This window comes from Rana temporaria, chromosome 3 (genome assembly GCF_905171775.1).
Source record: "Rana temporaria chromosome 3, aRanTem1.1, whole genome shotgun sequence".
Taxonomy (NCBI): domain Eukaryota; kingdom Metazoa; phylum Chordata; class Amphibia; order Anura; family Ranidae; genus Rana; species Rana temporaria.
The window spans coordinates 422958366-422983972 of record NC_053491.1 but is presented as its reverse complement, the minus strand read 5'-3'; the positions used below and the strand labels follow the sequence as shown (position 1 = coordinate 422983972).

The following is a 25607-nucleotide window of genomic DNA, read 5'->3' as shown; positions in this document are numbered from 1 at the left end:
TGGCAACACCCCTGTTGTCACTAGTATAAGTTAATTTCTTTATATTTAAAGTATAAGGGTTCCTGTTTGACAGTCTAAACAAGTACAGTGGAACCTTGGTTAACCACTTGCTTACTGGGCACATAAACCCCCTTCGTGCCCAGGCGAAATTTCAGCTTCCGGCACTGCGTCGCTTTAACTGACAACTGCGCGGTCGTGCGACGTGGCTCCCAAACAAAATTGACGCCCTTTTTTCCCCACAAATAGAGCTTTATTTTGGTGGTATTTGATCACCTCTGCGGTTTTTATTTTTTGCGCTATAAACAAAAATAGAGCGACAATTTAAAAAAATATAAAAATCGCAATAAGCGACTGGTTTGCGCAAAAGTTATAGCGCCTACAAAATGGGGAACAAAATGATGATTTTTTTTTTTATTATTTTTTTTTTACTAGTAATGGCGGCGATCTGCAATTTTTATTGGGACTGCGATATTGCGGCGGACGTATCGGACACTTTTGACACAAATTTGGGACCATTCACATTTATACAGCGATCAGTGCTATAAAAATGCACTAATTACTGTATAAATGTGACTGGCAGGGAAGGGGTTAACACTAGGGGTGAGGAAGGGGTTAAATGTGTATCCTGGGTGTGTTCTAACTGTGTGGGGGGAGGGGGGGTGACTGGGGGAGGTGACCGATGCTATGTCCCTATGTACAAGAGACACAGATCGGTCTCCTCTCCTCTGACAGCACATGGAGCTCTGTGTTTACACACAGAGCTCCACGTCCCTGCTGTGTTACCGCCGATCGCGTGTACCCGGCGGACATCGCGGCTGCCAGGTACACGCATCGGCTCTTCAGCGATGCGCAGGGACAGTGTTTACCCGCTGCGCGCCCCCCAGAGGCGCGCGCGGGTAATGCACTTTAAATGTCGTCCAAAGACGTCCACCCGGCACTTCAGGTCCGCGCTGCAGACGTCTTTTGTCAATAGCGCGGATCTGAAGTGGTTAACGAGTGGTTTGAAAGACGAGCAACTTTTTTTTTTTAAATCCTGACTCGGTTTGCGAGTGTTGTCTCGCAAAATGAGCAGGATTCAAGCCAATGGGTCGTAATCCAAAGTTCCACTGTACCAAACCTGGCTACTGGCACAAGCCTCATAAAGAAGAAGAAGCTTCCTTTACCTTTCTGACTCAGCCAAACACTCCTTATTTTTATATTTTACACGCTCCCTGTCCCAGACACTGCAGCTGACAGTGGGAAGGTTTCAGCAACAGAGGCAATGTTGTCAATCCAGAAAGTAGTGGGCAGGACTAAGTGTTGCTTGTGAATGTGCAATTCCAATGCTGATAGCCTCGCTCCCTGCATCATTTTTTTTATCCCACTGTAGTGAAAGCAGACACAGGTATTTGTAGGATTTTGCAGAAGGACCAAGAGAAAACTGTAACCACAGATGGAGTTATAGTTAAAGTGGTTCTAAAGGAAAAAGTTTTTTTTTACCTATGCATTCTATGCACTTGTGCGGGCTTGGGAGGGAGCATGCACAGGTGCCCCTATAGCAAGTGATTTGCTATGGAGGCACTTGGCATGGGGGAGGGGCCAGGAGCGCCAGCAGGGGACCTGAAAAGAGGAGTTTGTACAAAACCATTTGTTATTTTTTGTTTTGTTTTTTTAAATAAATAGTGTGCCTTTGGAATCACTTTCACACGGGCGGACCCTTCAGGTCCGTCTGTCAGTTTATTCGAACCTGAACGGGCACTCAATGCTTGTCTATGGAGCATTGGATGTCAGCGGTGACCATGTACGCTGACATGCGATCTGCTAAAATCAGACATATGGCGATACGTCGCCATCTGTCCTGGCGGATCGCCTGATCTCTCCTTAGACGTGCAGCGGCGTTCGACAAGCGGAGAGATCTCCAGCTGAGCTGGTGGACGCCGATAACGGATCCGTCCCCGTGTGGAAGGGGCCTAAAGTGATATGATTAAATAAAACTGTCAAAATGTCAAACTTCCGCCTTCCGCTGCAACACATCAGTCATGTGCACCATACATTATGTCGGCTCAACAGGTCCACTTAGCTGCAAGTGACTATGAAGTCGTGCTAGTGAAAAATTCTGATTAAGTAATAGCTACATTTTTTCAAATGGTTTTATATTGTATACTGCTCTGTTAGATGCATTTTTGCAGGTGATATTAAGGGTGAGCTGAAAGGGGTACTAGAGCTGTCATTTACTACCTCTTGTTTTATGCACATTCTGGCAAGGCCCATTTAAATTTACAACCTCTTGCCTTTGACCTCAATACTTTCTGACTCACAGACCCAGAGTTAGGCCCCGTACACACGGCCGAGAAACTCGACGAGCAAAACACATCGTTTTGCTCGTCGAGTTTCTTGTGAAGCCGCCGAGGATCTCGGCGAGCCAAATTTCCTCATTGAGTAACGAGGAAATAGAGAACATGTTCTCTATTTGGCACGACGAGATTCTCGTCGGTTTCCTCGGCCGAAAGTGTACACACGGCCGGGTTTCTCGGCAGAATACAGCTCCGACCGAGTTTCTGGCTGAATTCTGCCGAGAAACTCGGTCGTGTGTACGGGGCCTAAGTATTCTGTAAGTTTTCTCTATGTTGTTGACTCGGAAAGTATTAAAGCCATTGGATGAAAATGACAGCCAGGAAGCAGTCCTTTTCAAGAGGAGAGGTCAGTGCATTTCTGTCATGACAGCTTTCCTTTAAGCACATATCTTTCCGATCTGTAGGATTCTGGACTGGGCTTCCGATGCCCCTGCACCCTCCACTCCACGTAGATCTCCTCGCCATGATAATGGCGCACCAGTGGCCTATGAGGAGCTCCACCCAACGTTAAAAAGTAGCACGACGATCCGGGTAGAGCACAGCACTGTGTACACTTCAAGGCGGCAAGGAGGGGTAAGTACTTTGATGGTGTGTCTTCACCTCATTATCCCCTACCTATAAAGATCGCATATTCAGAGACAGGTCCAAAAACACAAATGTCTCTAATTTCATACATACAAGAACTCCAGTCAATAGATTGCATGATCATTTCCAGTGTGTAGTCATAAAACACCTCCGGGCATTATGTACCTCCTATGGCTATCGTTCTCTGCTGATCATAGAGGTGAGCTAACACCACGCAATGCCTACAGAGATCAGCCAGCATGCATTGAATTGTAGGAATGCAAGTGGGTGAAAAAAATGTCCTACGGGTCTGATCTATTCCTGCAGGGACAGTCAGAAGTCCTTGTGTATGGGACTCTTAAGTTGGTGTAAGTTTCAGACTCCCAGTGACTTTCAGCGCAGCTCTGAGGTTATTCTTCCCTCTTCTACCACCTTTTTACTTTCCAGCCAGGGTATTAAGTGTCCCTCCGCCTTCCCTTTAGCTCTAATTTCAGCCCCTCGTCATCAAACAGCTGACACAGAGCCTGAAATCTTCCCAGGAGCTGACATACGGGGCTTCCCTCGGCCCCCGCACCTCAACATCTGCTGATTTTAGGGTTGACATTTGGAATCCGATTGGGAGAACTGCTGATCAGTAGGATTTATGTTAGCAGGTCCTCTTATTGGGATCAATAGATTCTTAGTAGAAGAGGGGCGTGATATTTGTATCCTTTGCTTACAGTAGCAAATCACTGGCGTCCAGTTTCATCTGTATTATTCTTTGATGTAATCTCTATTATTTTAGGATCATAGTACAGTCAGGGAAGAGTGAAGAATATGAGAGGGGTGGACTGGGCAGAGACGCCAACATCTCAGTTGTTTAGTTAGGAGAATCAAGAATTTAACGTTATTTAAGATCTCATTGTTTGAGAAAAAGGGGTCAGTCCAGCAGGTGAGAAGATTGTAAAGAATGTGGGGTTTTCTGACAGAGCTAGGGGTCTGCATAGTCCTGATCGGCTTTTTCGTGGTGAGCTGTCAGAATGTGGTGCACATTGTACGAGGAGCAGCAAAGTTTGTACTAAAGCGAATGCACACAGAACTGGACCGGGAACTAGGGGAAGGAGGGGTGGAGGACGACGAAGAGACACTGACCACCAAGGTTGTGCGCCGGAGAGTGATCGTCCAGGTAAAGGGCTGAACAGCTTTTAAATCCTATATCACTGTCACTTTATCTTCTGTTTCAATTTTGGGGGAAAAAAACATATATGAATTTTTAGGACGTATTTTGTCAGTTGTACACCCTATTTATATATAAAGACTTTTCTCCTCTGTATATCAGTGTATAGGACGCAGTGTGCGATGTATACATCTCATTTATATAATAGGACTTTCTCCTCTGTATATCAGTGTATAGGATGCAGTGTGCGGTGTATATATCTCATTTCTATAATAGGACATTTCTCCTCTGTATATCAGTGTATAGGACACAGTGCCTACTGTATTGATCTAATGTATACACTAGGACTTTTCTCCTCTGTATATTAGTGTATAGGACACAGTGTGCAATATATACATCTCATTTATATAATAGACTTTTCTCCTCTGTATATCAGTATATAGGACACAGTGTGCGGTATATACATCTCATTTATATAATAGACTTTTCTCCTCTGTAAATCAGTGTATAGGACGCATTGTTCGATGTATATATCTCATTTATATAATAGGACTTTTCTCTTCTGTATATCAGTGTATAGGACGCAGCGTCTGGTGTATAGATCTAATGTATACACTAAGGGCCAGATTCTTGTAGATCGCCGCATCTTTGCGGCGCCGTAACGTATCTCATTTATGTTACGCCGCCGCAAGTTTTACAGGCAAGTGCTTGATTCACAAAGCACTTGCCTGTAAAGTTGCGGCGGCGTAGTGTAAATCCTCCGGCGCAAGCCCGCCTAATTCAAATGATCCGGGTAGGGGGCGTGGATCATTTAAATCAGGCACGTTTGCACGCCGAACGTACTGCGCATGCGCCGTCCCTAAAATTTCCCGACGTGCATTGCGCTAAATGACGTCGCAAGGACGTCATTGGTTTCGACGTTAACGTAAATGGCGTACAGCGCCATTCACGGACGACTTACACAAACGAGGTACTTTTTTAAATTTCGACTCGGGAACGACGGCCATACTTATTATTGGTTGCCCCTCATATAGCAGGGGCAACTTTACGCGTCGCAAAAGCTACGGAAACGTCGTAAATTCACTGCGTCGACCGCGCGTACGTTCGGGAATCTCGCGTAAATAGCTAATTTGCATAGACGACGGGGGAAAACGACGTCCGCGACATCTAGCGGCGGGAAAAAAAAATGCATCTAAGATCTGACAGCGTAAGAGCCTTACGCCTGTCAGATCTAATGGATATCTATGCGTAACTGATTCTAAGAATCAGTCGCATAGATACGCCGGGCCAGATTAGGACTTGCGACGGCGGAAATAGCGTTGCGCCGTCGTAAGCCCTTTGAGAATCTGGCCCTTCGATTTTTCTCCTCTGTATATCAGTGTATAGGATGCAGTGTGCGGTGTATACATCTCATTTATATAATATGACTTTTCTCCTCTGTATATCAGTATATAGGACACAGTGTGCGGTATATACATCTCATTTATATAATAGACTTTTCTCCTCTGTAAATCAGTGTATAGGACGCATTGTTCGATGTATATATCTCATTTATATAATAGGACTTTTCTCTTCTGTATATCAGTGTATAGGACGCAGCGTCTGGTGTATAGATCTAATGTATACACTAAGGGCCAGATTCTTGTAGATCGCCGCATCTTTGCGGCGGCGTAACGTATCTCATTTATGTTACGCCGCCGCAAGTTTTACAGGCAAGTGCTTGATTCACAAAGCACTTGCCTGTAAAGTTGCGGCGGCGTAGTGTAAATCCTCCGGCGCAAGCCCGCCTAATTCAAATGATCCGGGTAGGGGGCGTGGATCATTTAAATCAGGCACGTTTGCACGCCGAACGTACTGCGCATGCGCCGTCCCTAAAATTTCCCGACGTGCATTGCGCTAAATGACGTCGCAAGGACGTCATTGGTTTCGACGTTAACGTAAATGGCGTACAGCGCCATTCACGGACGACTTACACAAACGAGGTACTTTTTTAAATTTCGACTCGGGAACGACGGCCATACTTATTATTGGTTGCCCCTCATATAGCAGGGGCAACTTTACGCGTCGCAAAAGCTACGGAAACGTCGTAAATTCACTGCGTCGACCACGCGTACGTTCGGGAATCTCGCGTAAATAGCTAATTTGCATAGACGACGGGGAAAACGACGTCCGCGACATCTAGCGGCGGGAAAAAAAAATGCATCTAAGATCTGACAGCGTAAGAGCCTTACGCCTGTCAGATCTAATGGATATCTATGCGTAACTGATTCTAAGAATCAGTCGCATAGATACGCCGGGCCAGATTAGGACTTGCGACGGCGGAAATAGCGTTGCGCCGTCGTAAGCCCTTTGAGAATCTGGCCCTTCGATTTTTCTCCTCTGTATATCAGTGTATAGGATGCAGTGTGCGGTGTATACATCTCATTTATATAATATGACTTTTCTCCTCTGTATATCAGTATATAGGGCACAGTGTGCGGTGTATACATCTCATTTATATAATATACTTTTCTCCTCTGTATATCAGTGTATAGGGCACAGTGTGCAGTGTATACATCTCATTTATATAATAGATTTTTCTCCTCTGTATATCAGTGTATAGGGCACAGTGTGCGGTGTATACATCTCATTTATATAATAGGACTTTTCTCCTCTGTATATCAGTGTATAGGACGCAGTGTGCGGTGTATACATCTCATTTATATAATAGGACTTTTCTCCTCTGTATATCAGTGTATAGGACGCAGTGTGCGGTGTATACATCTCATTTATATAATAGGATTTTTCTCCTCTGTATATCAGTGTATAGGGCACAGTGTCTTGTGTATAGATCTAATGCATACAATAGGACTTTTCTCCTCTGTATATCTGTTTTTTGAAAGCCAGAGCAACAAGTTGGTGTATTTAATCTAAAAAAATAAGTAGACTGGCCACTAGAGGGAGCTCTTACTGGCTCAAATAAACTATTCTGTCTGTTAACAATTGTTGGGATAAGATATCAGCCTCACAGGGAGCGCATAGTTTTAAGAGAGTCAGCCAACTCATAAATTTGCACAGTAAGACATAATGCCGCGTACACACAACCGTTTTTCGGGTTGTAAATTTTTTTTATTGTTTTATGTCATTAAAAACGACCGTGTGTGGGCTCCAGAGCATTTTTCACGATGTAAAAAATGGCCATTAAAAATTTAGAACATGCTCTAATTTTTCACGACTTTTTACCATTGTCGTTTTTAACGTCGTAAAAAATGGTCGTGTGTGGGCTTTAACGACGTGAAAAAAACGTGCATGCTCAGAAGCAAGTTATGAGACGGGAGCGCTCGTTCTGGTAAAACTAGCATTCGTAATGGAGTAAGCACATTCATCACGCAGTAACAGACAGAAAAGCACAAATCGTCTTTTACTAACACGAAATCAGCAAAAGCAGCCCCAAGGGTGGCGCCATCTGAATGGAACTTCCCCTTTATAGTGCCGTTGTACGTCACCAAGCTTTGCTAGAGCATTTTTTTTTCACGATCGTGTGTAGGCAAGGCCGTTTTAACGATCGGGTTGAAAAAAACATTGGGCCAGATTCATAAAGACTTACGCCGACGTATGAGTAGATACGCCGTCGTAAGTCCGAATGTGCGCCGTCGTATCTTTGCGCTCATTCTTAAAATGAAATACGCCTGAATGTTGCCAAGATACGACCGACGTAAGTCTCCTACGCCGTTGTATCTTGGGTGCATATGTACGCTGGTCGCTAGGGGCGCTTACGTTGATTTACGCGTCGAATATGTAAATGAGCAAGATACGCCGATTCATGAATGGACGTACGCCCGTCGCAGTAAGCTACGCAGTTTACGTAAGACATACGTCCGGCGTAAAGATAAAACACCTCTATAGGTGGCGCAGCCCATGCAAGGTATGGACGTCGGATTTTACGTTGTTTACGTAAGTCGTACGTAAATGGGGCTGGGTGTAGGTTAGGTTCACGTCGAAAGCATTGAGGCGACGTATCTGAGGGAGTATTTGCGACGTGATTCCGAGCATGCGCGCGCATGCGCCGCACCAACGGCCCTTCATTTACATGGGGTCACGGTTAATTGAAATGTAGCACGCCCACTACCTGCCTACTTTGAATTAGGCGGGCTTACGCCGGCCCAGTTTCGCTACGCCAACGTAACTTATGGAGCAAGTGCTTTGTGAATACTGGCCTTGCCTCACTATGTTACGTCCGCGTAACATAGTGAGGCAAGATACGCCGCTCTACGTGAATCTGGCCCATCATTTTTTACAACCCGAAAAACGGTTGTGTGTACGCAGCATTAGGGATACATGCAGTGGCAGGAAAAGTGGGCCTTAAAGATCAATCGCTGCACATATAGGTCCACTGTGACCTGAGGTTGTGTGCTAAGAACACACTCACTACATACTCCCAGCACACTGACTGAGCTGCCTCTGACATCTCTTGGTCATGGCTTCTGATCTGAAGCCAACGGAATGGATGCCCGATCATGTAAACACTGTGAGAGCCAATCATAAGAGTCATGCAGTAGGGGTGATGCTCCGCCACCCTCACCCACCCTCGTCCACCATACTGTTCAGCGCCCCTTATCCACAGCTCACCTCTGCAACCCCTCATTCACCACTGCTCAACTATGCAGTCCCCTGTCTACCACCAGTCACCTCTGTACCTCTTGTCCACAGCTCTCCTCTGCAGCCTCTTGTCTTCCACTGCTCTCCTTTGAATTACACTGTCCAGCATTTGTACCCCCTCATCCAGCACTGCTAACCTCTGTACCCCCTCTTCTACCACTTCATACCTTTGTACCCCCTCATCCAGCAATGCTAACCTCTGTACCCCCTATTCTACCACTGCATACCTTTGTACCTCCTCATCCAGCACTGCTAACCTCTGTACCCCCTCTTCTACTGCTGCATACCTTTGTACCTCCACATCCAGCACTGCTAACCTCTGTACCCCCTCTTCTACTGCTGCATACCTTTGTACCTCCACATCCAGCACTGCTAACCTCTGTACCCTCTCTTCTACTGATGCATACCTTTGTACCTCCACATCCAGCACTGCTAACCTTTGTACCCCCTCCTCTTCTACTGCTGCATACCTTTGTACCTCCACATCCAGCACTGCTAACCTCTGTACCCCCTCTTCTACTGATGCATACCTTTGTACCTCCACATCCAGCACTGCTAACCTCTGTACCCCTCCTCTTCTACTGCTGCATACCTTTGTACCTCCACATCCAGCACTGCTAACCTCTCTACCCCCTTTTCTACTGATGCATACCTTTGGACTCCCTCATCCAACACTGCTATCCTCTGTACCCCCTCTTCTACTGATGCATACCTTTGTACCTCCACATCCAGCACTGCTAACCTCTCTACCCCCTTTTCTACTGATGCATACCTTTGGACTCCCTCATCCAACACTGCTAACCTCTGTACCCTCTCTTCTACCACTGCATACCTTTGTACCTCCACATCCAGCACTGCTAATCTCTGTACCCCCTCTTCTACTGATGCATACCTTTGGTCCCCCTCATCCTACACTGCTAACCTCTATACCCTCTCTTCTACCACTGCATACCTTTGGATTTCCCTCATCCAGCACTGCTCACCTTTGTACCCCCTCTTTTACCATGCATACCTTTTGGTCCCCCTAATCCAACACTGCTAACCTCTGTACCCCTCTTTTACTATGGCAAACCTTTGGACCCCCTCATCCAGTACTTCTCACCTTTATACCCCCCTCTTTTACTAAAGCATACCTCTGGTTCCCATCATCCAACATCACTTATGTAGTCCCTTTTCTACCACTCTTCATCTCTGCACATGCGCATGTGGGCAATGCTGGGGTAAATCCAAATGACAGGGAGACTCCTGAGTTTCCCAGGTGACTTGACAGCACTGAGAAGGATGTAAACATCTACATGGTATTGATGTTATTATTATTATTACAGGTACTTATATAGAGCTATCAATTTACACAGCACTTTACATGTACATTTTAGAATGATATCAGTCCCTGCCCTCAAGGAGCTTACAATCTTGAGGGCATTCATATATACACATACTAGGACTTCTTTATTAATGTGGTCTGGTTCTCCTTCTATTGGTTCAAGCTCTGAGTGACATTCTGAGAAACCTATTGGAGGGTAGCCCTGGTTGAATGTAAAGCAACCAAAGCCAGTGAGCTCTGCGATTGGCTGTCTTTTTCCCCTCACTAATCATTATTAATAAGCATTGAAGTCTCATCTCCTTCTGGATGTATCTCTTTAAATATAAAAAATAACAAGCAGTAAAACAATCTTTAAAACAAGCCACCCGCCTCTCTAGCAGCCTGTATAGTAAAGTAATTCATAAAAATCCTCAAAGATAACAAGAAAGACTCTAAACTTGGGTTTCAGTTGGTTTTTAACTAGCGGTGCACCGAAATAAAAAAATGTTGGTGCTAAAACTGAAAATTCAGGATGCACTTGGCCAAAATCGGAACAGAAATTGACGGTTTAAAAAAATATATGTATATGTATTTTTATAAATAATTATATTCGACTTTTTAATTAATATCATGAATTTTTTGGCCATTATCGGCATCTTTTGAAGAGGTGTTAAAAATCCTGCTTGCTGCATTTTTGGTGCATATTTGGCAAACCGCACCAAAATCCCATTGAAATGCATATTTGTTGCGTATTTGAGTCATGTGACCTATGAAAAACATACCATAAGTGAGGCAAAATTGCGGAAAAATCGTGGGTGTTTTCGGTAGCCATTATCAGCACTTTTTTTTTTCTTTCGACACAACGCTGAAAATCCTATTTTCAGCGGATAATTGTTGACGGCTGAAATTTCGGTGCATCACTATTTCCAACAGCTTAGAAACACCTGCTGTGTGTTTATGTTAGAGGCCTGGCAGTTGGCCCAGATTCTGCTAACTCGTGCCAGTCCTTGCTGTCTGTCACCTGGGAGCCGATATGTTGCCTCCTCACCGTTGTAACCCTGAAAAGCCTGCACCACCATGCTGTAACCCTGTGCATTGCATGTGGTTACAGAACAGTTTCATGGTGGGGTATAATTTTTGTCACAGCATGTGTGCAACCCCTCCGGCTGCTGTGTTGGGCTTTGAGGGGTAGTTAGGGGGCTGTAAAACCACAGCTCAACTGCCTATATTTTATTGCCCACCTGAACTAGCTTATAGAAAATAGCTGGGATTTCTGTGCTTCCGTTGGGAACCTAGAAAATTTCTCCACAATGCTAATAGCTACAGGTGTAATGAAACTTTGTTTTAAAGCACTTCTACTGCTTGTTTAGAATGTGGTGTGTTTAGTTTATTTTAAATTACAAGGGATGTGCTTGGTGAAACTAAGTAAAGCTAAATCAGCAGAATTTTAAATAATTGGAGAGAAAATAATCAGATTCTTGCATAAATAAGCCCAGTTGTAACTGGGTATCTTTAAAACTAAAAGCCTCAGTCTCTGCATATCTCAGATACACTTGTGGGCTACAATGTGTTCTCAACTGTAACGAATGTTCCATAAACTTCCCATGTTATAAATAAGTGGTGTGTCTGAGCCAGCATGGCTATTTCTGGTTGCAGATCCTGTATGTACAGTTCCTGCAGACTGTCTCAATTTACTGCTGTTGTTGTGCAATAACATTGTCATTTGTTTCAGGGGAATGAAGTCCCTGACATTCCTGGGGAGCAGGTGACAGAAGAGGAATTTACAGATGAACAGGGGAACATAGTCACAAAGAAGGTGGGTTTGTCCCTGGAATGTTTCCCTTTCCCAATATGCACCCAACATCCATGGCTTTATACCCCATTTTATATTTATTGTTTCATGCTGGGTTACCTCATTATTATTTGATGAGCTGGATTTAAAAGGTGATTTCATTCTAAACTAGTAACTAGTAACTTTTTCAGCATTTCCAATGCATTTCTACAAATCGGTCTTTTAGTACATTGTAATTGATAAATACCACAATAGCGCATTGTCTATCCCAACAGTATAATTTTATTGGGGTTTATTTACTAAAACTGGAAAGTGCAAAAATTGGTGCAGCTCTGCATAGAAGCCAATCAGCTTCTATTTTTTTTTACTTTGTTAAAGCTTAATTGAACAAGCTGAAGTTGGAAGTCGATTGACTTCTATGTACAGCTGCACCAGATTTTGCACTCTCCAGTTTTGCATTTTTTTTGTGTTTTTTTAGGACTATCTGAGACCGCTTTCTCCACATTTCAAATGTCAGGCTGTACATAAAATATCATTTATATTTGGAATTCTTTGGTTTTAAATTAACCACAAAAAGGTTTTCCCAGCAACTGACCTCTTGTATGGTTTGCAAATCATGGGATCAGACTCCTCTGTCCTCTTTTTATCTTCTGTAGCACCGCCAGTCTTGTGCATGAGGCTAGACATAAACAGTTAGATGTTCTTTCTTCCAGTCTGGCCTCATATACAGGCGGTCCCTGGGTTACAAACAAGACAGGGACTGTAGGCTTGTTCTTAAAGCGGATGTGCCAGTAAAAAAAAATATTAAAAGCCAGCAGCTACAAATACTGCAGCTGCTGACTTTTAATATTAGGACACTTACCTGTCCTGGAGTCCAGCGCCGTCCGCAGCAGAGGACGAGCGATCGCTTGTCTCTCTGCTGCTCCCCCCGCCATCCTCAGTGAGGGAACCAGGAAGTGAAGCGCTCCGGCTTCACTACCCGGTTCCCTACGGCGCATGCGCGAGTCGCGCTGCGCCCGCCGATTGGCTCACACGCTGTGTGCTGGGAGCCGAGTGTTCCCAGCACACAACAGGGGACAGACGGGAAGTCAGGAAAAACCTGTCTTTTGCCCGTGACGTGTGGCCGGAAGTGGGTGCAAATACTTCAGGACGCCTTGCGGATTCGCCCCCCAATTCGCCCCCCAAGTGAACCTTGTACTATACTACTAGCAGTAAAACTGGAGAGTGCAAAATATGGTGCAACTGTGCATGGTAGCCAATCAGCTTCTAACTTGTTTAATTAACTGGTTCCCAACCGCCTCACGCAGATTTACTGCGGCAGAATGGCTGTCTTTGCCCAGGAGAACCACCAGTGGGCGCGCAAAAGGCACCGCTGGCCACGCGCGATCGCGTGCACGAGCTGCAGCACAGAGGTTTGTGTGTGTAAACACACAAATCCACATGCTGTCAGACCATGATCTGTCATCTCTTCTAGTTAGTCCCCCAGCGTTAGAACACACAATAGGGAACAACCCCTTGATCGCCCCTAGTGTTAACCCCTTCCCTGCCAGTGATATTTACATGGTAATCAGTGCATATTTATAGCACTGATCGCTCTGTAAATGTCAATGATCCCAAAAATGGTTGACAATTTTTTTTTTATTTGATTGGTTTCTATGCAGAGCTGCATCAGATTTTGCACTCTCCAGTTTTAGTAAATCAACCCCAATGTATTATTAATGCTTGGATTTTGTCTTGTCTTTTATCTTCTGCAGACAGTCAGAAAGGTCCTGCGCAGAGTGGGGCCACCAGGGTCCACAGATTTGGGGGACAATGAGGACTTGATAATTGAGGGGACATTGCAAGAGCCAGAAGAGCTTGAGAGTGAGACACCTAATTACCTGAAATATGCAGTCCTGCACAGAGAGGTATGATGTCCCCATGTAGTCCCTCTTCATCTTCATCTGCTTTCTGTCTTTTTTTTGTCACCTGCTGCATCTGTCCTCCTGCAGACTGGTCACCTGTGACATAACATCCACACAGGGTCTTATATTTTGAAGTATTTCTTTTTGCTTTCCAAATTTTTTAATATCTAGAACGTGGTACAGAAAAGCTAAATTTCTGATAAAAGCAGGAAGTTTAGACTTATACTGATACCCTTTGCTGTACAAATCAATAGACTGAAGTTGAAAACATTTTAAGCTGGCCACACAATTTACAATTGGACAATACAACCTCCTTTTAGGGTTTGTGCCGATAGGCAAATGCCCTGTGCTTTCAGGTTTATTTAGATCTGATGTTGACCAAGATAAGAGGAGATATTTCGGAGAATGTGCTCAGAAATAACAGATATTGTCAACTTTGGATTGAAGATACCTGTTTTGTTTGTCGATGCCACATCGCACTTCATGCAGCTGTCGCACTTTATGCAAGAGTTGCTGAAACTGCAAAATGGATGATGCCGTCTACCAGTTGAAAACAAATGATATTGCCAGCACTCCTAAATGCTCAAAGAGTAGTTTATTTATGAATCATGACACAGGTGGAAATTAAAAAGAAATAGTTATCAGGAAGGCTACCAATAACATGGTGCACATTCGTAATGCAATAATTGTCCCCGCATGTGCAGAAAATCAGGGAAACAAACTGATAATGCCTATTGGGTTTCAGCCTGCAAATACTAGCCTGAAGTGCAATTTGTACAGCAAGCATTTATGAAGTGTCAACCAGATTTTTTAAAGCCCTTAAAATGTAAGTTCACCTTTAGAGAATACATGAAAAGGTAAACTAACACTGTACATCCTTCCCCCAGTCTCTCCTTTACTTACCTCAGTGAGTGATAAGCTGTCAGTGGCCATGCGACCAGTGCAGCAGTCTGGAAAATGATTCTGATTTGTCAGCGCCGACACACAGAGCATCACTCTGATCTGTTCTGGAAACACTGCAGAAAGAAGAGCAAACATTTTTAATCCCCGGACTGCTGTGCTAGTTGTGTGGACACTAACATCTCATCACTCACAGAGTTAAGTACAGCAGAAACTGGGGGTTCTAGTTCACCTTTTCATTTTTTCTGAAAAGGTGAACTAACCTTTTAAAAGACCAATTAGCTGCAGTCTCTAAATGGTAAATACTAAAAGTTAACTTAACCTTACTTAACCACTTACCCCCCGGACCATATTGCTGCCCAAAGACCAGAGTACTTTTTGCGATTCGGGACTCTGACGCTTTAACAGACAATTGCGCGGCCGTGCGACGTGGCTCCCAAACAAAATTGGCGTCCTTTTTTCCCCACAAATAGAGCTTTCTTTTGGTGGTATTTGATCACCTCTGTGGTTTTTAGTTTTTGCGCTATAAACAAAAATAGAGCGACAATTTTGAAAAAAATGAATATTTTTTACATTTTGCTATAATAAATATCCCCCAAAAATATATAAAAAAAAAATTTTTTCCTCAGTTTAGGCCGATACGTTTTCGTCTACATATTTTTCGTAAAAAAAAATCGCAATAAGCGTTTATTGATTGGTTTGCGCAAAAGTTATAGCGTTTACAAAATAGGGGGTATTTTTATGTCATTTTTATTATATTTTTTTTACTAGTAATGGCGGCGATCAGCGATTTTTTTTTTCGGTACTGCGACATTATGGCGGACACTTCGGACACTTTTGACACATTTTTGGGACCATTGGCATTTTTATAGCGATCAGTGCTATAAAAATGCATTGGATTGCTATAAAAATGCCACTGGCAGTGAAGGGGTTAACACTAGGGGGCGGGGAAGGGGTTAAGTATGCCTGGGTGTGTTCTTACTGTGGGGGGGGGGGGTGGCCTCACTAGGGGAAACACTGATCCTCGGTTCATACATTGTATGAACCAAAGATCAGCATTTCCCCTGCTGACAGGACCGACAGCTCCCGGTCCCCGCTCTGTACCGAGCGATCGCGTGTGCCCGGCGGCGATCGCGCCCGCCAGGCACACGCACGGGAGTCGGGGGCGAGCGGGGGGTGCGCGCGCACCTCCGGCGGCGCGCGCGCCCCTAGTGGCGGCTGGGAGAGAGGACGTCATATTACGTGCTCTCGCCCAGCAGAGCCACCTTGTGGACGTATTTCGACGGTGCGGCGACGGCAAGTGGTTAAAACAGTTCTAAGGTATCAACCAGAGGCGGCTCTTTAATTAGGCGGTCGCCTAAGGCCTCGCACTCACAGGGGCTTTGCGGCTGCCTAATTTGCCTCTGCTCAATCACCGTGTGCTAGATCCATGCAACTTTCTGCAGCCATTTTTATTTGCTTGAATTTTTTTACCCATTATGGGCAGGAGTGGGGCCCCCGTGTCTAAGTTTAGCTTAAGGCCTCACAAAGCCTAGAGCCCCCTCTGGTAACAACTATATTAAAGAGTGGGCACCTTGTGATGCCTTCACGTACCTTCAAGTACCTGTCTTGAAATCGATTCAAGGCCCAGAATGTGCATGGAGCCTCCACTTGTGCCCAAAATAAAATTTAGCCTTACCCCATATGGTGCTAATTGTTCAGCTGTGAAATTCCAAAGCCTCTATTGCCCATTGATTTGACGGTTGAATGAAAGGAGGTGGGGCTTAGCGCCAGGAGGAGACAGAGTTTTATTTCAACTTTGCTAGAAATCAATGTCCCATGTACAGGTTGGGGTTCCACAGAGGTCAATTAGAAGGCTAATACATGCATTTGCAGGCATTCCAAACAGCCCAACCTCAGTTAAAAAGTATTAGTTAAAATATTTTACGCCATTTAGGTTCACTTTAATAGATATGCTGGCTGTATCTTTAAACAAACAGTTTTCATACTTTAAAAAGGCTCATTCCACACTTTCATCTTTAGTTTGATAGTATGCATTACTAATATATAGACACATTCACATATCCCTTTTACAGGCCATTGGTGTTTGAACACACTCACAGTGTACAGAGCTGCCTTTGCTGACCTTTGTCCTGTACTTGTTCTTTCTCTTGTTTTGTCTTGTGTTTTGTGCTCAATACTCATTCTTTATATTTTTCTCTGTCCCATTTATTGTTGTGTATTCCTCGTGTCTCTTTCTCCACGTCTACCTCTGTTGTCCATGTGTGCCCTTTCATCTCCCTATCCCTAAAAACCCATGTTCCCTCACCGGGCTGCCCATGGCAGGCAGAGGACGAGTTTGACTCTCTGAGGTCAGAGGTCGGAGACGGGAGGAAAGGGGCACAGATTGTGAAACGAGCCGGCACCAAACGGGTGCAGCAGTGAGACCACAAATCTGGGACACCCAAAATACTGGGAAACGCCCAGGTAATGCAATTTAGTGTGGGAAAATCCCAGGTAACATCCTTAGTCTGTAGTACATGTGGACTAACCAGGAAACTCTGTATTTAACAAAAGTTAATTTCTAAGCTTAAACTTGCTCCCACCCCAATTCTAAGCCCTATACTAACTACCCCATAAAGTAAAGATTTGTATACTTACCTAGTCTAAGGGCACTCCAGTATGGTCACATGATCAGCTCCCAGTGCCAGTTTCAGGGAAGAGAAGGGCAACAGCGGACAGTAGATGCCCCATAGTAAGTCTATGGATGGCTTCACTGCCCAGGCACTGCAGCCTTTGTCGCTGCTGTCTCGCTTCCTTGAAGCCGGCCACTTGGGAAATCATGTGACCAGACTGGTGCACCCTTAAAAAAGGTAAGTATACACATCTATCCTTTACAGAGTAGTTAGTATAGGGCATAGAATGGGGGTGGGAGCAGGTTTAAGCCTAAATAGGTTTGGACCAGACGTCTTCTTTAAAGAAGCCTCACTAGATGTTAATAAGGCTTGTTAAGTCCCCAGGGGACCCTGTGCACATAGCAGTTGTCCTTGTTAAAGTTGGTGCTGCAATTTCTAAACAGTATTATTGGGTAGCTAGCTCCTTCAACCACCCACCGCTCTCCGACAGTGCTGGACAAAAGAGACGAGCTGTGACTGACTGTGCACAGAAGTGTGAGGACATTACAGGCACAGAGCTTACACAGCCCCCACCTCTTGAATACTGCAGACAGAACATTTGCAGCCATACTTGCTGTATTGCCCATGCCTCCTCGGCTCCATTTGTACAGATAACAGACTAAAGCCTAGTACACACGGGCCGAATGTCAGACAACATCGGCCAGTTCAATAATAACCAGCCGACATTCATGCCGTGTGTATGGAAGGCCAGACGAGCTGTAGGATGAGCATGCTGGAAAACCAGCAGCCGACCAGCGCCCAAATCAGCGTTCTCAGCCAATGCGTCCCCCAATCAGAACACAATAGTTAAGTAGGGGAGATTGTTGTATCAACATCGGAATGTTAGTACAGCGGCTCCGATTTGAACTATCAGGGTTTTTTTTTAACTAGTAGTGTGTACTAGGCTTCAAAGCTGTTCAGCCAACTTCTGTCAGACCGGCTGTCACACACTCGGGCCGAAAGGTCGGACGTTTTTTATTGAACCGGCTGATGTTACCCGGCAATTGGCCCGTGTGTACTAGGCTTAAGCCTGCAATCTCCAAAAGCCTCCTCACATGTTGGAAGCTAATACACTAATCTCTCTTGTATAAATGTAATAGCTGCCAGTGTGTGTGCTGTTGTCGGCTAGGGTTTTTGTGAATGACAGAACTGCTCCCCAGCTGCTGTCATTCAAACAACACAAATCACCAGCGACAACTGTAGTCATCTCCTTTAGAACTAGCTAGCGGCTGCGGGTTGCAGGCTCTGTCTTTTAACTGTAGCAGAGGGAGCAGGGGAGGCACAGCTGCAGAATAGAGAGGGGATGTGGCAGTTTGCAGGCTCAGTTGTTTATCTGTATACATGGAACTGGGAAGGCAAGAGCACCATGGCAAGGAATAGAGAGGGGGCTGTGGTTTCAGTGCTGTCTGTACCTCCCCCATAGGATGGTCCATAATTTGGGCTTATGCCTGGGGTGAAGCTACAGCCAGCACTCACAGTAATAAAGATGACATTTTATTTACAAACCACATCACCAATTTTAATGGGCATAAGTGCTAAGTGTACTGGGCCCTCTGAGGGATTTAGCAAGCCATTTTGACTTCTGGTTAGAGTTAACTTGTTGTTGTGGAGACTAGAGCATGATATGCTGTGAAAGGAGGGGTAGAGAAGGCAGACACTGCCTTCAGTATTATGACTGTTGAGGAAGAGTGGAAGTAAGCAGGAGTAAAAAGCTCCTGTGTTCCTGGAAGAACCAAATCCCTTTCCTGTACATGAAATCCTTATGAGTGTTTGGCCTTTTAGTCTCCTGGATAACGCTATAATTTGCATTGTGCTGCATACTCTGTAACCACTCAGTTGCTAACTGATAAAAGCCAGTAGCCAGGCATGGGTTTTAGTATGTAGTGCTACTAAAGGCTGAAAGATGGGACACTCTTAGAATTGTATGTACAAGCAGTGGGTGTGAGGGGTTACCACGAGTACCGGGATTCTTTACTCTTTACATACTGTATCTCCTAAGTGCCAGCCTTATAATTTATACAGGGAAATAGCCTGGTGTCCCTCTGGCTCTGGTAATGTGGCATCACTGGTAATTTGGTAACATGATGTCACGTTAATGTCAAACATTTTAAATGATTTCAAAAACAGAACAATGTTGCCAATTGTTAACGAAGCCCTGTGCCTGTGCTGCACTGCCAGTATAGCATTGTGAGGACCCCCCTGGTCACACCTAAAATGTAAGTAAACCCTAACAATAAGCTTCTGTTATTTAGTTCTCTTAATAAACAGGCTAAAGGTACAATGAATAGCATTTTGTTATATAAGCGAAAAAAATACCTGCTGATCCTGCCAGAAACCTTGTGGGTTAACAACTTCCTGTGCTGCACTGTAATCGGTTAGCATTAATCCCAGTTCTTCCTGTGAACTAATGAACACTGCACCCTATTTTGTGAAATAAGGAGAGGGAATGGTATTCTGTAGTCATAACATACTACATACTGTATTTTTCGCTCCATAAGACGCACCTGACACATACAAAAATGACATTTATCCTGCAAGGCTACTTAAAAACACCTAAACATATTAAAAAATACGGGGGTTTGGTCAAAGTACCCCGAATTAGTGGGTCCTAACCTAGTAATAGAATAAAGGAACCTGTGTCTCAACCATGGGAGACAAACTACTACTAGATTTGAGAGTAAGAAAACAAGAAAAATATATATTCTGAGCCAAATAGTGTACTAAAATATTTACCAGTGCCCATGAAATGCAAAGTGTAAAGGGGGTAATAACACGCTAAAAAATCTAAACGAAAAACGAAAGAACAGCTGCAACAATAACCATCAAATATCTCTGGTGAGACAAAATTGTAAAATATACATCGCCCATGAAATGCAGCCTGACCAGTGCCCATGAAAAAGCAGCCTGATCTGTGCCAATGAAATGCAGCCTTACCAGTCCCATGAAATTCAACCTTACCAGTCCCATGAACTATAACCTTACCAGTCCCATAAAATGCAACCTTACCAGTCCCATGAAATATAACCTTACCAGTCCCATAAAATGCAGCCTTGCCAGTCCCATAAAATGCACCCTTACCAGTCCCATAAAATGCAGCTTTACCAGTCCCATAAAATACAGCCTTTCCAGTCCCGTAAAATGCAGCCTTACCAGTCCCTAAAATACAGCCTTAACAGTCCCATGAAATACAGCCTTACCACCTCACACAGACTGGCATTCCCTGGCAAGGACGTCATCACATTTACCTGTCACTCAGATAGAAGACAGAGCAGCCCGAGCTCCTGCCTCTCTTCTGCCCCTATTGTAACACGGCGGCGGGCGCCGGGGGGGGGGGGGATCCTGGTCTATATTCGCTCCATAAGTGTAGATCACTTTAAAAGTCCTCCTCGTGATGTTGGTGACTGACAACACGACAAGAAGTGTACCTCCACCACATAAATGACACGCTTACCAGGCAGCAAGCGTTTTAACGCTTACGTCTAATACCCAGCCAGGGCCTTTGTCCTCAAAAGGGAAGTCAAATGGCAGCTCGTATCATAGGAAAATTCCAACATGTAGTAGAGCAGAGCAGATGATCTAAACCCTTTCCCGAGATCCAAAGGAGCCGAATTTGTTTTCAATTAATGCACTCAGAAGGATGACCCAAAAAGAGAAAGCTCACCAAAGTGTACAACCAACTAACGTTTTATTATAAAAAATATCACTTCTTTTTGGGTCATCCTTTTGAGTACATCAATTGAAAACAAATTTGGCTCCTTTGGATTCTGGGAAAGGGCTTAGATCATCTGCTCTACTACATGTTGGAATTTTCCTATGATACGAGCTGCCATTGACTTCCCTTCTGAGATCAAAGGCCCTGGCTGGATATTTTGCCACAAGCATTAAAATGCTTGCTGTCTGGTAAGCATGTAATTATTGTGGTGGAGATACAATTCTTGTCATGTTGGGAGTCACCAACATCACGAGGAGGACACCTTTTCACGTCTGTCTACACGAGTGGTGTTGATGTTTACTACGGACTATATTACGTTTCTATTGTTGGTTCATTCTTATTTAGGTTGATGTTTAGCGCAGCTCTACTTTTTTAATTGTGGTTTATAACATACTACATGACCTAGGGAGAAAACATTGCTCCTCCAACTATATAGTATGGTAAGTGAGCGTTGTCACCCTAGGACAGGAAGTGTGTTTCTGGCAGTATCAGCAGGTAAAAATAAAGGAAAAGAGGCCTGAAACGAGAACTACGGAAGCCACTTCATAGCAGCAAAGGGTGCAATTTTTTTATCTCAGGTTTATACACTTTAAAGCTAAACTCTGGGCTCAAATACTCATTTAAATGTATTTCTCCATAGTGGCAACAGATATAAATCCACATGTTTGCACCAATTGCCTTTGTTCACCTAGAAAATAACATGAGGGGGCAGATACAAGACCAGACACCTTGCACAACCAGAGAATGCAACAGTGGCTGATCTTTATCAGGGGAAGAATTACCCTAAAAAAAAAAAGGTTTTATACCCAATTACTGCGTGCATGCCTGACTATGCACAAAGGACACAAACATTCATGTAAGAATACACATGCCTCTTTTAGTCAAAAAATATTTGCTTATCCTGGAGTTCAGTTTTAACTTAGCAACTGGCTACTTTGCTAGCATTGCAGGAAAACAGTATGGAGATAATCTGGGCTCGATCTGTCTGCTTCCCCTCTGCTCCTCTTTCACAGCATTGTTTATTACTGAACTACATGTGCCCTTTAAAACGAGCAAATGTAGGTTTGTGATTTCTCACTTAAACTTGACTTAACAACATAAACCAATAATTGTTCTTTCTACCATGTAAAGTATATCTCCACAACGTGTAGCTTCCCCATTTAAAAGGTCAAAGCTCCTTTGAAAGTGTGAGTATTGACTTTTTTGCTAACCCTTTTTTTTTTGGCTGGAATGATTAAAAAATAAGTTTATATGAGTGGATTTGGCATTTATTTTTCATTGCTGATAGAAGAAAAATGTGAAATATTACAGCTGTGCCTCTTTGTCTCTGCTACCCTAAGAGACATGGGACGGCTGTGACAAATTATAATTCTTACTCATTGTGCCAATAATCTCACCATCATTGATCTCTTATTTATACTTCACCTATATACTATAGATATCTCTTTCAACTTGAATTTATTATAGCCATCAACAGTATATTCTTCTATCATTTATTTAATTTAACTTAAAGCGGAGGTTCACCCTAAAAAAACTATCTACCATCCCATCCAGCATACTTGCGTCAGCTACAGTATGCTTTTTTTTCTCGCTGTACTTACCGTTTAATCGTTGATTTTCTTTTCTTCTTTCCGCGGGGAATAGGCGTTCCTATGAAGGGGCGTAGATGATTGACGTGCGGCTACAGCGCGTCACGCTTTCCGAAAATAGCCGACCTAGGACTCGGCTATATACGGCGCCTGCGCAGTCAGCTCCTAGTCTGTGCGCAGGCGCGGTATAGCGCCGTGAAGAGCCGAGTCCTAGTCCGGCTATTTTTGGAAAGCGTGACGCGCTGTAGCCGCACGTCAATCATCTACGCCCCTTCATAGGAACGCCTATTCACCCGCGGGAAGAAGAAAAGAAAATCAACGATTAAACGGTAAGTACAGCAGAAAAAAAAAGCATACTGTAGCTGACGCAAGTATGCTGGATGGGATGGTAGATCATTTTTTTAGGGTGAACCTCCGCTTTAATATTAAAACCATATTGATCATATTCACCAGCCCTCATAGTGATATCAAAACAATGGATGACACAAATCGAAAGATAGAAAGTGGAATTAAAATGTTACATTATTATGAGTTGTATTTGGTGCTAGGCCTCATGATAATAAACAAAAAAAACTATCCTGAAAGTGTGGACATATTAATATTTTCTTAACCTATTGCAAACTATCCCCCCATTGTCCTTTTAGCATGCTTTACTTTATTATGTTACAGTAATTCAAACTATCTATTCTATTTTCTCCACCCCGACACTCCTCCCTAGCATGGTTGTCTCATGGCTCTTTCCTTCATTCTCCGTACCTCCATGCCTGCCAACTTTCTCCAGCTCTTTCCTCCTTTATTCTAATGTCAATTTTTCTGGAAAGATCATCTTATTTTTCTTTAGCTAGGTTCATTTAAAGAGCTGACCATTTTGTCCATAGCAACCAATCACAGCAGTTTGTGAAAAGGAAAAATGGTTGGTATGGCCACCAAGGTCAGCTCTTCCTTCATACCTCTAATTATCAAGGCTTTCTGGACTTCCAGCCATAACCTTTGTTATTTACTCTTGATTCCCACCTTGTATGTTCAACATATTCTTCTGGATTTGCCACTTTCACAATTCATACCATCTGGTACCTACTGGGTTCTGACCCTTTTCTTACCTTGTTATCTACTATTGTCTATATGACTACATCAGTACCACCTGCCTCTGTTCATGGCATGGCTTTCTTATTCTTTCACCTCCTATAATTCTTCGTGACAACATCTAAACCTTTGCCTAGGAATGGTGTCTTTTTCTCTTATATCTAACTGTGGTAACTTGGCATAACTTTGACCCCCTTCCCATATGACTACTGTAAAGAAAGGTCCCACACTCCGCTTGAGTGCTTTCGTCATATACTGCTTCCTCCCAGTCTGAATATAGATATCAGATATTCCAACCGCTGACAAGCACCAAACAAGACAATACTCGTTTGATTGCTGAACATGGACTGTTTATTAGAACCAAAATACAAGTCTTATATTCAGTGGAGGAGGAGGGGGTTTCCCCCTTCTGCTCATATTACTCTAACAATACACCTGTAACCAGAAACCGAAATTAACATGAGCTAACTAACTAATCCCTTAAAGCAGCCGATGTGACTCCGTGCCCTCCTGAGCATTGTTATGAATAATCAGGATTTTACTACAGGTCAGACTTGTCACCGAGCTTCACACAGTAGATTATACATTATCATAAGTATAAACACAGGACACCTTCTCACGAAAGCAGGAGCTCCAATTGGAGTCGGCCTGTCTCCTACATTGTACAGAGGCCAATGTGATCAGCTCTCTCAACTAACATGTTGCGTTCAGAATCAAACAAACCAAGAACAGGCTTTACATATATCCTGGGAGATATTGTGGATAAATATTACTGTCCCATTTTAAGTAATCCAAGATATATTTTCTCAGTCACGCTGTGCCATCCTGGCACAGGGTGACTTCGACATAAGAGGTGCATGGGGAGCTGAAACAATGGTTTCCCAACCTTTCCAAGGGATTCTGGGTTCCACAGGCGCTCCCGTCACAACTACCTTTTCCCTTCTTAGTATTCTCTCTGATTCCTTTACCACCTCTGTCCTACTACAGTGTGATGACATTCCTCAATTCCTATCTCTTTATGTGCATGTGAAAGTCACCCCTGACTTGGTCATCCTTTCATTCTGTTATGGTCTCTCCATCTCTGTCTAAAAGACATTAATTCTACATCTTTTTACCCTGTTACCTTCCCTCAATTTCCTATTGTCCCATCACATGACCTTTATGTTCATCCTAGTGTTTTTTTCATGTCCTATATGACTGCACCTAATGTCCTTCACCATGGTCCCCTCATCCATTCTGTTCACCTCTTAAAACAACTGACCCTCTTGTTCATAGGCAAATGTTTTATCAGTGTCTATCTCATTATTTGGTTCATTGTTTTTCAGATGTTAGCATGACCAATGCATATTTCCTAACCTAGGATTTTTTTAAATCTTCATTTTTTTTTTGACATCCTAATCTTAAATTTCAATTATGTTTTTGTTACTGTACTTCTGTTGCTTTCCAGTTTGGCTTCAGTCAGTACAGGTCTTAGGCATAGAGGTATCGGTGTCCTATCCACTTACCTTGTTGATATCATCAATCTAAAAACACACTATTTCTTTCTCTATTATGAACTCACATTAGTTAGCAGCAACACCCTCCATCTGTTTAATCCAGTTCCATCACCCATATGGTAAAATAGGAGTTTATTCAGTAACACATGTAAGAATCAAAGTGATTAATGCAAACTGCAGTAACTCACAGCAGCCAACCAGCATTAGATGGATTCTGTTGGTTTGCTCTGATTGATGCTCATAGCACTTTACTCCCTCCGCTGGTTTACTTTGTGAGATTTCACATACCTCCCAACGTTTTGAAATGGGAATGAGGGACACCTATCGGCAAAAGTATGCAGGAATAGGACACACCCCTTGCCATGCCCCCTTAAAGGAGAATTGTACAAAAAATAAGATTGATTAACCCCACAAGTGCTTTTTTTACCACTACTATTTCTTTATATTGGCTTTTTGAATTTACAAATGCAGCAATTTAGAAAT

General features: G+C 43.6%; 1 protein-coding gene across 11 annotated transcripts in view; it reads left to right on the top strand.

The window, feature by feature from the left end:
• ANK1 (ankyrin 1) overlaps positions 1–25607 on the top strand; it is a 373803-nt gene that overhangs the window by 332791 nt on the left and 15405 nt on the right. For 9 of the 11 annotated variants that reach the window (XM_040346192.1, XM_040346201.1, XM_040346191.1 and 6 more), the window contains 4 exons: positions 2738–2906; positions 11727–11810; positions 13541–13693; positions 16916–17056. In XM_040346192.1, the coding sequence (XP_040202126.1) occupies positions 2738–2906; positions 11727–11810; positions 13541–13693; positions 16916–17014 (505 nt within the window). In that variant the 3' untranslated portion in view covers positions 17015–17056. Of the gene's footprint in view, positions 1–2737; positions 2907–3388; positions 4063–11726; positions 11811–13540; positions 13694–16915; positions 17057–25607 lie in introns of those variants that run through there. The other 2 variants (XM_040346202.1, XM_040346197.1) reach the window with 2 other exon arrangements.